Raw genomic sequence first — 12,858 nt, 5'->3', positions numbered from 1 at the left:
CGTGATGGCCGCAAGCCCCCGAGTGTATCTCTTGCAGGAGTTCCTGACCTTCGGCGATGGAGATGCATCGCTGGAGGATGCCCGAGGGACTGCGGTGGTAGAGCTCCTTCCCATCGCCTAGCAGGACGAACGACTTGGCGCGTCGCGCTATCCGCCGAGCCTCAGTTCGGTCGAGGGGCAGCTCTCCTTGGCGGAGATATTGCAGGTACGTGGTCTGCCAATCTCGATCAGGCGTGGCCCCCGCTCCGCTCCTCCTCGATGCGCAGCGCCTCACCCTCGGGGGCCGAGGGTACCTCGGGCTGAACCGAGGATGCCTCGGGCTGGACCGAGGGTGCCTCGGGCTGGACCGAGGGTTGCCTCGGGCTGAATCGAGGGTGCCTCGGGCTGGACCGAGGGTACCTCGGGCTGAACCGAGGGTGCCTCGGGCTCGAGCGTGTCGTTGATCTTGACGGAGGGCTGATGCAGATCCCGGGAGAAGACGTCCGGGGGGACCGTCGTTCGCCTCGAGGCTATTTTTGCCAGCTCGTCCGCAGTCTCGTTGTAGCGCCGAGCGATGTGGTTAAGCTCGAGCCCGTAGAACTTGTCTTCCAGGCGCCGAACCTCATCGCAGTAGGCCTCCATCTTCGGGTCGCGGCAGTGGGAGTTCTTCATGACTTGGTTGATGACGAGCTGCGAGTCGCCGCGAGCGTCGAGGCGTCGGACCCCTAGCTCGATGGCGATTCGCAACCCGTTGATCAGAGCTTCGTACTCAGCCACATTGTTGGATGCCGGGAAATGGAGGCGTAGCACGTAGCGTAGGTTGTTTTCCGAGGGGTGAGACGAAGAGTAGGCCCGCGCCGGCTCCCGTCTTCATCAGCGACCCGTCGAAAAACATGGTCCAGAGCTCCGGTTGGATCGGAGCCGTCGGCAGCTGGGTGTCGACCCATTCGGCTACGAAGTCCGCCAATACCTGGGACTTGATGGCCTTCCGGGGGGCGAACGAGATTGTCTCGCCCATGATTTCCACCCGCCCACTTTGCAATCCTGCCCGAGGCCTCTCGACACTGGATGATCTCCCCCAGGGGGAAGGATGACACCACAGTTACCGGGTGAGACTCGAAGTAGTGTCGCAACTTCCGCCTCGTCAGGATCACCGCATACAGTAGCTTCTGAACTTGCGGGTAGCGGATCTTGGTTTCGGACAGTACCTCGCTGACGAAGTAAACTGGCCTCTGAACGGGCAATGCATACCCCTCTTCTTGCCTCTCGACCACAATCGCGGCGCTAACCACCTGATGTGGTCGCGGCGACGTAGACCAAGAGGGCTTCTCCATCGGCTGGGGGCACCAAGATAGGCGCCTTGGTGAGGAGCGCCCTTCAGGTCCCCGAGAGCTTCCTCGGCCTCAGGGGTCCAAGCGAAACACTCGGCCTTCCTTAACAGGCGGTACAGAGGCAGGCCTCTTTCGCCGAGGCGTGAGATGAAGCGGCTCAGGGCCGCGAGACATCCCATGACCCTCTGTACGCCTTTTAAGTCCTTGATGGGCCCCATGCTGGTGATAGCTGCGATCTTCTCCGGGTTAAGCTTCGATGCCTCGCGCGGAGACGATGAACCCCAAGAGCATGCCTCGGGGCACCCCGAAGACACACTTCTCGGGATTGAGCTTGACGCCTTTCGCCTTGAGACACCGGAATGTCACTTCAAGGTCGGAGAGGAGGTTGGAAGCCTTCCTTGTCTTGACTACGATGTCATCGACGTAGGCCTCGACTGTGCGACCGATGTGTTCGCCGAACACATGGTTCATGCACCGCTGGTACGTCGCGCCCGCATTCCTCAAACCGAACGGCATGGTGACATAGCAGTACATGCCGAAGGGCGTGATGAAAGAAGTCGCGAGCTGGTCAGACTCTTTCATCCGGATTTGGTGATACCCTGAGTAGGCATCGAGGAAGGACAGGGTTTCGCACCCAGCAGTGGAATCCACGATTTGATCGATGCGAGGTAGAGGGTAGGGAACCTTCGGACATGCTTTGTTGAGACCAGTGTAGTCTACACACATCCGCCATTTCCCCCCTTTCTTTCTCACAAGCACAGGGTTGGCAAGCCATTCGGGATGGAATACCTCTTTGATGAACCCTGCTGCCATTAGCTTGTGGACCTCCTCGCCTATCACTCTGCGCTTCTCCTCGTCGAATCGGCGCAGAGGCTGCCTGACGGGTCGGGCTCCGGCCCGAATATCCAGCGAGTGCTCGGCGACATCCCTCGGTATGCCAGGCATGTCCGAGGGACTCCACGCAAAGACGTCGGCGTTTGCGCGGAGAAAGTCGACGAGCACTGCTTCCTATTTGGGGTCGAGCCCGGAACCGATCCGGATCTGCTTGGAGGTGTCGCCACTGGGGTCGAGAGGGACGGCCTTAACCGTCTCCGCTGGCTCGAAGTTGCCGGCATGTCGCTTCACGTCTGGCACCTCTTTGGAGAGGTTCTCCAGGTCGGCGATGAGGGCCTCGGACTCGGCGAGGGCCTCGGCGTACTCCACGCACTCCACGTCGCATTCGAACGCGTGTTTGTACGTGGGGCCGACGGTGATGACCCCGTTGGGGCCCGGCATCTTGAGCTTCAGGTAGGTGTAGTTGGGGACGACCATGAACTTCGCGTAGCATGGCCTCCCCAGCACCGCGTGGTAGGTTCCTCGGAACCCGACCACCTCGAACGTCAAAATCTCCCTTCGGAAGTTGGAGGGCGTTCCGAAGCAGACGAGAAGGTCGAGCCGTCCGAGGGGCTGGACGCGCTTCCCAGGAATGATCCCGTGGAAGGGCGCAGCGCCTGCTCGGACGGAGGACAGATCGACGCGCAGGAGCCTGAGGGTCTCGGCGTAGATGATGTTGAGGCAGCTGCCTCCATCCATCAGGACCTTGGTGAGCCTGACGTGCCGACGATGGGGTCGACGACGAGCGGGTATTTCCCCGGGCTCGGCACGTGGTCGGGGTGGTCAGCTTGGTCGAAGGTGATGGGCTTGTCGGACCAGTCTAGGTAGACTGGCGCCGCCACCTTCACCGAGCAGACCTCCCGGCGCTCTTGCTTGCGATGCCGAGCCGAGGCATTCGCCGCGTGCCCTCCATAGATCATGAAGCAGTCGCGGACCTCGGGGAACTCTCCTGCTTGGTGATCTTCCTTTTTGTCGTCGTCGCGGGCCCTGCCACCCTCCGCAGGTGGCCCGGCCTTATGGAAGTGGCGCCGAAGTATGACGCACTCCTCGAGGGTGTGCTTGACGGGCCCCTGATGGTGGGGGCACGGCTCCTTGAGCATCTTGTCGAAGAGGTTAGCACCTCCGGGGGGCTTCCGAGGGTTCTTGTACTCGGCGGCGGCGACAAGGTCCGCGTCGGCGGCGTCGCGTTTCGCTTGCGACTTCTTCTTGCCTTTCTTCTTGGCGCCGCACGGAGTAGACGCCTCGGGGGCCTCTTCCGACGGGCGGCCCTGGGGCTGCTTGTCCTTTCGGAAGATGGCCTCAACCGCCTCCTGGCCAGAGGCGAACTTGGTGGCGATATCCATCAGCTCGCTCGCCCTGGTGGGGGTATTGCGACCCAACTTGCTCACCAGGTCGCGGCAGGTGGTGCCGGCAAGGAACGCGCCGATGACATCTGAGTCGGTGATGTTGGGCAGCTCGGTGCGCTGCTTCGAGAACCGCCGGATGTAGTCCCGGAGAGACTCTCCCGGCTGTTGTCGGCAGCTTCGGAGGTCCCAGGAATTCCCGGGGCGCACGTACGTGCCCTGGAAATTGCCGGCGAAGGCTTGGACCAAATCATCCCAGTTGGAGATCTGCCCCGGAGGCAGGTGCTCCAACCAGGCGCGAGCAGTGTCGGAGAGGAACAGGGGGAGGTTGCGGATGATGAGGTTGTCGTCGTCCGTTCCACCCAGTTGGCAGGTCAGGCGGTAGTCTGCGAGCCACAGTTCCGGTCTCGTTTCCCCCGAGTACTTTGTGATAGTAGTCGGGGGTCGGAACCGGGCCGGGAACGGCGCCCGTCGGATGGCCCGACTGAAGGCCTGCGGACCGGGTGGTTCGGGCGAGGGACTCCGATCCTCCCCGCTGTCGTAGCGTCCCCTACGCCTGGGGTGGTAGCCTCGGCGCACCCTTTCGTCGAGGTGGGGCCGACGGTCGCGACGATGGTGCTCGTTGCCGAGGTGGCCCGGGGCCGCAGGCGCGGTGTTGCGTGCGCCCGGTGTAGACCGAGGCTTCCCGCATGAATCGGGAAGTCGCGGCATGAGGTTCCGAGGGGTATCCCTGCCTTCGGGAGGCAGAGCTCTCGGCGCGTCGGGCCGCAGCGCCTTCCAGAAGATTCTTGAGCTCTCCCTGGATTCGCCGACCCTCGGTGGTTGATGGCTCCGGCATCGCGCGGAGGAGCATCGCTGCGGCTGCCAGGTTCTGACCGACCCCGCTGGATGCGGGTGGCGGCCTGACCCTGACGTCGTTGGCGACGCGGTGCTGGAAACCCTGGGGCAGGTGACGTATTTCTCCGACCGGGGGTTGGCCCGCCCATACCTGCCCGACGTCCCGGCGGATCGACTCGAGCGCTCCTGCTCCCTCGTCGAGCCTGGCCTGCGCCCCGCGGACTTGCTCGAGCTGTGGGTCGTGACCCCCCGCCGGGACGGGGACCACAGCTAGCTCCCGCGGGATGTCGGCGCGAGGCACCGGCCTAGGGAGATCACCGTCCTCCGGCATGCCGAGATGGTTGCCTTCGGAGGGATCCCCTAGCTCGACGTGGAAACATTCGCGGCTTGGGCCGCAGTCCTCGTCGTCAAGGCTGCGGCTACCATCGGAACAGTCGGAGAGGCAGTAGTCACATGCGGTCATAAAGTCCCGCATGGCACTAGGGTTGCCAAATCCAGAGAAATCCCAGCAGATGCTGGGATCGTCATCTTCCTCGGACCCAGAGGGCCCGTAGGTCGAGACGTCCGTCAATCGGTCCCAAGGCGACCGCATACGAAACCCCAGAGGGGTTGCACTCGCCTCAACGAGAGCGCCCGCCAAAGCGAGGTCGCTAGGCGGGTTGAGGCCGAGTCGAAATGACGTAGGATGGGAATCAGTCAGTACCTTTTGATCGACGAGGAGCGACATAGTCACGTCGGGGGCTGATCGTGCCGTCGTCTTAGGTACGAGGGCGACGTCCTGCAGGCCCTCCGCGAGCGCGCTGGCGTCGTCCACTTGCTCGGGATTGGCGTGTCGCGGGGGGACGGCGCTCGCTTCGTCTCAAACGCGAGGTCGACGCCCGACGCGCCCCCCGTTGGGGCGCTGGGGACGTCGATTCGCTCGACAGCCGACGAAGCGCGGCCTTCCGCTTGGCCTTGGTTGCCCCGCCTCCTCCTCCGTTGGCGGGGGAGAGGACGGGGCGAGCTCGAATGTCGTTCTTCCACCACGCTGGGAAGATGTCGTCGATTCCGCCGTCGGCGGGCGGGTTGTCGACCGCCATTGTCGTTGTCGCGCGGCAGTGGAAGGAGTATCATGTCGTAGCTGCCGTCGTGGGACATGAACTCAAGACTCCCGAAACGGAGCACCGTCCCGGGTTGGAGAGGTTGTTGGAGACTGCCCATCTGGAACTTGACGGGAAACTGCTCGTCAACACGCAGCGTGCCCCTACCTGGCGCGCCAACTGTCGGTGTCTCGAGACCGGGGGATCCCTCAGGCCGACGAGTGAGTGTGCCGCGTGCCCCAGCCCAGATGGGTCGAGCGCGTGGGCGAGCGCGAAGGGGGGAAGCGAGGTGGCCGGAGACGGGCGTGAGAGAGGTGGAAATCCCGCGGCCTTCGTGTTCGTCCCGCGCCCAGGTCGGGTGCGCTTGCAGTAGGGGGTTACAAGCGTCCACGCGGGTGAGGGAAGCGAGCGGCCCCAAGAGAGCGCCTGTCCCGTCCTCGTCCCCGCGCGGCCAACCTTCTCTAAGAAGGCCCTGGTCCTTCCTTTTATAGTCGTAAGGAGAGGATCCAGGTGTACAATGGGGGTGTAGCAGAGTGCTACGTCTCTAGCGGGGGGAGAGCTAGCGCCCTAAGTACATGCCAATGTGGCAGCCGGAGAGATCTTGGCACCCTGCTGGTGTGGTGTCGTGGCTGTCGGAGGAGCAACGGAGCCTGGCGGAGGGACAGCTGTCGGAGCGGTTGGGTCCTTGCTGACGTCCCCCTACTTCCGTAAGGGAGCTGAGAGCCGCCATCGTCACTGGGCTAGCGGGGCGCCATCATTGCCTATCTGGCGGAGCTAGCCAGATGGGACACCGGTCTTGTTCTCTGTGGCCCGAGTCGGCTCGGGGTAGGGTGATGATGGCGCTTACTGTTGACGTGGCGGGCCTGTGCCCTAGGTCGGGCGACGTGGAGGCTCCTCCGAAGCCGGGGTCGAGTCTGTCTTCCATGGCCGAGGCCGAGCCTGAGCTCCTGGGTCGGGCGAGGCGGAGGTTGTTCGGCAGAGGCCAGGGCGGAGTCCGAGCCCTGGGGTCGGGCGAAGCGGAGTTCGTCGTCTTCTGGGGCTGAGCCCGAGTCCGAGCCCTGGGTCGGGCAGAGCGGAATTCGCCGTCTTCCGGGGCCTTAGCCCGAGTCCGAGCCCTGGGTCGGGCGGAGCGGAGTTCACCGTCTTCCGGGGCCTTAGCCCGAGTCCGAGCCCTGGGTCGGGCGGAGCGGAGTTCGCCGTCTTCCGGGGCCTTAGCCTGAGTCCGAGCCCTGGGTCGGGCGGAGCGGAGTTCGCCGTCTTCCGGGGCCTTAGCCCGAGTCCGAGCCCTGGGTCGGGCGGAGCGGAGTTCGCCGTCTTCCGGGGCCTTAGCCCGAGTCCGAGCCCTGGGTCGGGCGGAGTGGAGTTCGCCGTCTTCCGGGGCTTAGCCCGAGTCCGAGCCCTGGGTCGGGCGGAGCGGAGTTTCCTATGGCGCCTTTGGCAAGGCCTGACTGCCTGTCAGTCTCACTCTGTCAAGTGGCACTGCAGTCGGAGTGGCGCAGGCGACGCTGTCCTCCTGTCAGACCGTCAGTGGAGCGGCGAAGTGACGGCGGTCACTTCGGCTCTGCCGGAGGGCGCGTGTCAGGATAAAGGTGTCAGGCCACCTTTGCGTTAAATGCTCCTGCGACTCGGTCGGTCGGCGCGGCGATTTAGTCAGGGTTGCTTCTTAGCGAAGGCAAGGCCTCGGGCGAGCCGGAGATGTGTCCGCCGTTAAAAGGGGGGGCCTCGGGCGAGACGGAAACCCCTCGGGGTCGGCTGCCCTTGCCCGAGGCTAGGCTCGGGCGAGGCATGATCGAGTCGCTCGTATGGACTGATCCCTGACTTAATCACACCCATCAGGCCTTTGCGGCTTTATGCTGATGGGGGTTACCAGCTGAGAATTAGGCGTCTTGAGGGTACCCCTAATTATGGTCCCCGACAATATCTTTACCAAGCCACTTGATGAACTATCTTTTACCAAACTTAGGCATGAGCTCAATATTCTTGATTCCAGGAACTTCTTTTGCTAATTTGCACACATAGCTTATAAATATACCTTTGATCATGTCTCTTTTATATATGCTATGACTAATGTGTTTTCAAGTGTATTTCACCAAGTCATAGGTATATTGAAAGGGAATTGGAGTCTTCGGCGAAGACAAAGGCTTCCACTCCACTTTACTACTCATCCTTCGCCGGCGCTCCGCTTCACTCTCCGTCTTTGGTATAATCTTCACTCATATGTTTTCCTTGCCAAAAGGGAGATAGTGGTTAGAGAAGGCCTATATTTCATTCCAAGTATCCGTTTTTGGCGATTCATGCCAAAGGGGGAGAAAATATGAGCCCAAAGCAAAAGGACCGCACCACTACCCTAATTTTAAAATTAATGATTTTCAATTTGTAAATTTCAAATTGGTATCTCTTTGTGTTTTAAAGGGGGAGCAAGTAGTACTTTCAAAACTTGATATCTTAAAACTCTGTTGAACACTAAGAGGAGAATTTATTTGAGGGGGAGTTTTGTTTAGTCAAAAGGAAAAGCATTTGAAACAAAAAGAAAAAATTTCTTAAAAATGCTTCTCAAAATCCTATTTATTTACCTTTGACTATTTGCAAAAGTCTTTGAAAAGGATTTACAAAAAAAAGAATTTGCAAAAACAAAACATGTGGTGCAAGCGTGGTCCAAAATATTAAAAATAAAAAAACAATCCATGCACATCTAGTAAGTAACATTTATTGGCTCAATTCCAAGCAACCTTTGCACTTACATTATGCAAGCTAGTTCAATTATGCACTTTTATATTTGCTTTGGTTTGTGTTGACATCAATCACCAAAAAGGGGGAGATTGAAAGGGAATTAGGCTTACACCTAATCCCTAATTAATTTTGGTGGTTGAATTGCCCAACACAAATATTTGGACTAACTAGTTTGCTCTAATGTATAAGCTATACAGGTGCCAAAGGTTCACACTTAGCCAATAAAAAGACCAAGTATTGGGTTCAACAAAAGAGCAAAGAGACAACCGAAGGCACCTCTGGTCTGGCGCACCGGACATGTCCGGTGCACCACCGGACATGTCCGGTGCACCAGAGGACTCCAACTCAAACTCGTCACCTTCGGGAAATTCCAGAGGCAACTCCGCTATAATTCACCGGACTGTCCGGTGTACACCGGACATGTCCGGTGCTCCAAGGAAGAGCGGCCTCCAGAACTCGCCAGCCTCGGGAATTCATTTCAGCTGCTCCGCTATAATTCACCGGACTGTCCGGTGTAACAGCGGGGCAACGGCTACTTTTGGCGCCAACGGCTACCTGCGGCGCATTTAATGCGCGCCAGCGCGCACAGAGGTCAGGCACGCCCATGCTGGTGCATCGGACACCCTACAGTACATGTCCGGTGCGCCACCGGACATCTAGGCGGGCCCAGAAGTCAGAGCTCCAACGGTCGGAACCCAACGGCTTTGGTGACGTGGCTGTCGCACCGGACTGTCCGGTGCACCATACGACAGACAGCCTCCACCAAACGGCTAGTTTGGTGGTTGGGGCTATAAATACCCCCAACCACCCCACATTCAAGTCATCCAAGTTTTCCACTTCTCAACTACTTACAAGAGCTCTAGCATTCAATTCTAGACATACCAAAGTGATCAAATCCTCTCCACACTCCACACAACGCCCTAGTGACTAGTGAGAGAGATTTGCTTGTGTTCTTTCGAGCTCTTGCGCTTGGATTGCTTTCTTCCTTCTTGATTCTTTCTTGCGATCAAAGTCACTTGTAATTGAGGCAAGAGACACCAATCTTGTGGTGGTCCTTGTAGGAACTTTGTGTTCCAAGTGATTGAGAAGAGAAAGCTCACTCAGTCCGAGGGACCGTTTGAGAGAGGGTAAGGGTTGAAAGAGACCCGGCCTTTGTGGCCTCCTCAACGGGGAGTAGGTTTGAAAGAACCGAATCTCGGTAAAACAAATCCGCGTGTCTCACTTCATTATTCGCTTGCGATTTGTTTTGCACCATCTCTCGCGGACTCTATTATATTTCTAACGCTAACCCGGCTTGTAGTTGTGTTTATATTTGTAAATTTTAGTTTCGCCCTATTCACCCCCCCTCTAGGCGACTTTCAACTACTTTGCTGATAAGCCCGGGGTTCACTTCGTTTTACATCCCAGCCAAGAGTCATCAGTACTCTGTATGTCGTGCGCTTTCGACGACTACTATATCGAGAACTGTGGCGTCATCTTGGCGCTAGAGGTGACGCAGAGGAGGACCGACAACAATGACCAGTTCGCTATCCTCGTCACCGTTGGGGTAGTTTTTATTCCGGCTTGTCTTTAATTCTCTTCGCAAACACACAATTGCTTTTTTGTTTAAGCAAAAGCGTATGGTGGTACGTGTCTGATGACTAACGACGTACGGGGGAATTTCTTCCGGTATGTGTGGAACGCGCTCTCTAATGATGAGACCATTTAAATCGTGACATATATCGAAGTCTGCATGATACTGTGGTTGTAATATAGTAGTGAAACAGATAGACTATAAATAACAAAATTTATATATGGCCAGAATCACAAATTGATTATGAAAAACATTTTTTCATAACGGTATAACACACATTTTGTATATAAGTTATCGTAATATACCGGTATTATATATTCCCGTTGCAACGCACAGACATTCAGCTAGTTAGTTGATGTTTAAAAACTGACGAAGACACAAACTATTTCCTCTCAGAACAGAATCGAATCTGCCCGAGAAGGGAACTGCGGAAGTAACAAAAACTGAGCTGACGCGAACATTCGTAAAACATAATTGTTCGAGAAGGAGGATATCAAACAATACATACCCTAGACACGACGCAAGCAGATAGTGACCAGATGAACGGGATTTGGCGAGAATTCACCTGAAATAATCAATTGAAAAGCTCTTCTTCTCAGGAAGCCTGGAATAAAGGGCGGCGGAGGAAGGCAAGTTCTGGACGAAGCTGAGGAACAGGAGAGGGACGCGAGTGAGAAACTGAGAAGGCGGCGTTGCTCCTTGCCTCCTTGTCGATCCTATCCGCTTGCTACTTCAGCTCCCGCTCCCGCGGGAAGAGCGACTCCCGCAGCTACGCGACCTGCGCCGCGCTGATAGCAGCACTGAAGTCCGCCGTCGCGACGTGCGTTATATGGTGGTAGTGGATCGCAGAGTGGTGGCCGATTCCTCGTTGGAACGAGATGGGAACCTTCACTTGTAGGGGTGGGCATTTTAAAACCAAAACCGAACCCGAACCCGAACCGAACCCGAATAGACCGAATTGTGAGTCTATTCGGGTTTTCGGGTTCGGGTTCGGTTCCTATATGTGCTATATTTCGGTTATGGGTTCGGGTTCGGTTCCTAACCTTTAAAACCCGAATAGACCTAATAACCCAAAATATAAAAAAACTCTTAATATGTGATGGTATTATTATATGATTTATAAACTTATTAGCTAGAAATAATGATATCATCTTAACAATAGTATATATATCTTTGTATGCTAATTTTTATAGTCACTTGTTGTAGTAATAGTACTTTCAATTAATTATTCATTGTATATATTTTAACAAAATATACTAGTCTCTCTACAATTCGGGTCTATTCGGTGGACCGAATAGACCGAACCGAAATTGTGAGTCTATTCGGGTTCGGTTCCTAAAATATTTTTGGAAATTTCGGTTCTCATTTTTCAGAACCCGAAATTTCACAAACCCGAATAGACCGAACCGAATTACCCTAATAGACCGAATGCCCACCCTATTCACTTGTTCCACGCTACACAAAAATCTATTTTTGTCCCTTCAAAGCTTACTAGGTGAGTGCTCGTGCGTTGCAACGAAACCGTATAATAACACGATGACCAAAGAATGAGATAGAGATTTGCGTGTTTCCATTATACGAGTGTACTGAATATACATGTAAATGAAACAATTCCTGAACTAATGGACCAAAAACTGAAACCTGTATCCTATCCAAGAATTGTACACCACCAATCAAGTAATCTCTTCCCAACTCATCAGTCACAACCTCCAACCTAGGGCCTAATGAATCAATCTGTATCATAGTGCAAAATGAACAAGAATTTGGCTCACTGTCCTGTACAGGACATGACGATTCTGTATCTTCTCTAATGCACAAGGCATGGCGTTTTAGTCACATACAACTGGACGATCAATCATCCACCAACGCGGTGCTGCACAGGCTGCTTCACCAGCAGCCATTAGACCAGGGATAACAGCATCTGGATTATCACCCTTGATATCCACTACCTGTTATGCAGAATAGCAGAATATATTTCTATTACAATACATAGGTTTTGACCCATATTTGTTTACTACATGCTCAATACAAACCTCCTTATGGTAGTTCGTTGGGATACCACCCATATTGTAGTGCACAGTAGGCAAAACTGGAATGGGCTCCTTGGTGACGTCAACACCAGCAAAAATAGCAGCAGTTTCAGAAATACCAGGGAGCCTTTCTTTGAGTACCTCAGGCGGCAGATGGTTTTGATGCAAATAAATGTGGTCCTTCAATGGCCCTGTAGTAATCAGATCAAAAGATAAGTTCCAAACAGAGGAAGAAAAAAAAACAGGCACCTAGCAAGAATACATACCTTCACTATTTCTAAGGATACCACCCTCACCACGAGAACCTGGTGACACAACGAGAACAGGACACAAATTCTGGTAAGAACAAAGAAAACATATACATGTAAAAGGACCTTCTAGTCTAAGCTCCCTTCTAATACACAACAAGAATTATAACAACTAAATTAAGAACCTTTGAGATACTGTTTTGCAGTTCACAGAAGTTGCCAGTGTTCCAATAGCAAATTGAACACCTTCCCATACTCAAAATTAGGAAAACAGAACCCATGACAAAACAAACAGAAAATTGACATAAGGCAAACTATATTAACCGGAATGACATTTTTAAGAACCATTCAGTTTCAGTCAAATATACCTTGGTCATCCTCTGGCCCAGAAACGTGATCGAACTTAAAGGGCTTCCTTTCTTTTTCACTGGGGACAAACTGCAGCTCAGTCTCGTGTGATGGGTCAATCTCAACAACAGATAAACACCCATGGTTGACCTCATCAGAGCTCAGAGGTCTGCATCTGCAGAACACCCTAATGTTACCTCTTAGCTCAATAAGCTCATTGTACAGACGCCGCCTCTCTGCACACTCGTCTGTGTACTTCTTCTTCAGGCCATTATATCTTGGTTCACACTCCTCGGAACACTTGACTACCTGCTTCTTGTACCTCTCCATGAGGTTATTATACTTCTCCCCTACACACGAACAAATGACAAAATACAACAGATAATAATAGGAATCAAAATGCTTCAAATGCTTAAGCAAAGCATGTGTATGACAGTTGCGTGTACCTAGGAAACGGAGGGCAGCGGGGCGGTCAGGAGTACTAATC

At 54.8% G+C, this 12,858-nt stretch overlaps 2 protein-coding genes across 6 annotated transcripts in view; both read right to left on the bottom strand.

Moving 5' to 3' along the window:
* LOC118472267 (probable LRR receptor-like serine/threonine-protein kinase At1g06840) overlaps positions 1–10,627 on the bottom strand; it is a 35,648-nt gene extending 25,021 nt beyond the window's left edge. The window contains exons 1-2 of one of the 5 annotated variants that reach the window (XM_035960222.1): positions 10,477–10,627; positions 10,254–10,391 (exon numbers count right to left, since the gene is read on the bottom strand). The gene's annotated coding sequence lies outside the window, so the exon portion shown is untranslated. Of the gene's footprint in view, positions 1–10,253 lie in introns of all 5 variants that reach the window. The other 4 variants (XM_035960221.1, XM_035960223.1, XM_035960219.1 and 1 more) reach the window with 4 other exon arrangements.
* Positions 10,628–11,293: 666 nt separating this feature from the next.
* On the bottom strand, positions 11,294–12,852 carry LOC118472266 (L-aspartate oxidase-like). The gene is made up of 5 exons (XM_035960216.1): positions 12,818–12,852; positions 12,392–12,721; positions 12,042–12,080; positions 11,779–11,966; positions 11,294–11,694 (listed from the first exon to the last, which is right to left on the bottom strand). The coding sequence occupies exons 2-5, from the start codon at positions 12,699–12,701 to the stop codon at positions 11,575–11,577; spliced, it is 657 nt and encodes a 218-aa protein (XP_035816109.1). The 5' UTR covers positions 12,702–12,721; positions 12,818–12,852; the 3' UTR covers positions 11,294–11,574.
* Between the last annotated feature and the right edge of the window lie 6 nt (positions 12,853–12,858).

The sequence above is a fragment of the Zea mays genome, chromosome 6 (genome assembly GCF_902167145.1).
Source record: "Zea mays cultivar B73 chromosome 6, Zm-B73-REFERENCE-NAM-5.0, whole genome shotgun sequence".
Taxonomy (NCBI): Eukaryota; Viridiplantae; Streptophyta; class Magnoliopsida; order Poales; family Poaceae; genus Zea; species Zea mays.
The sequence above is the reverse complement of the archived record's forward strand: the minus strand, read 5'-3'. Positions and strand labels throughout refer to the sequence as shown.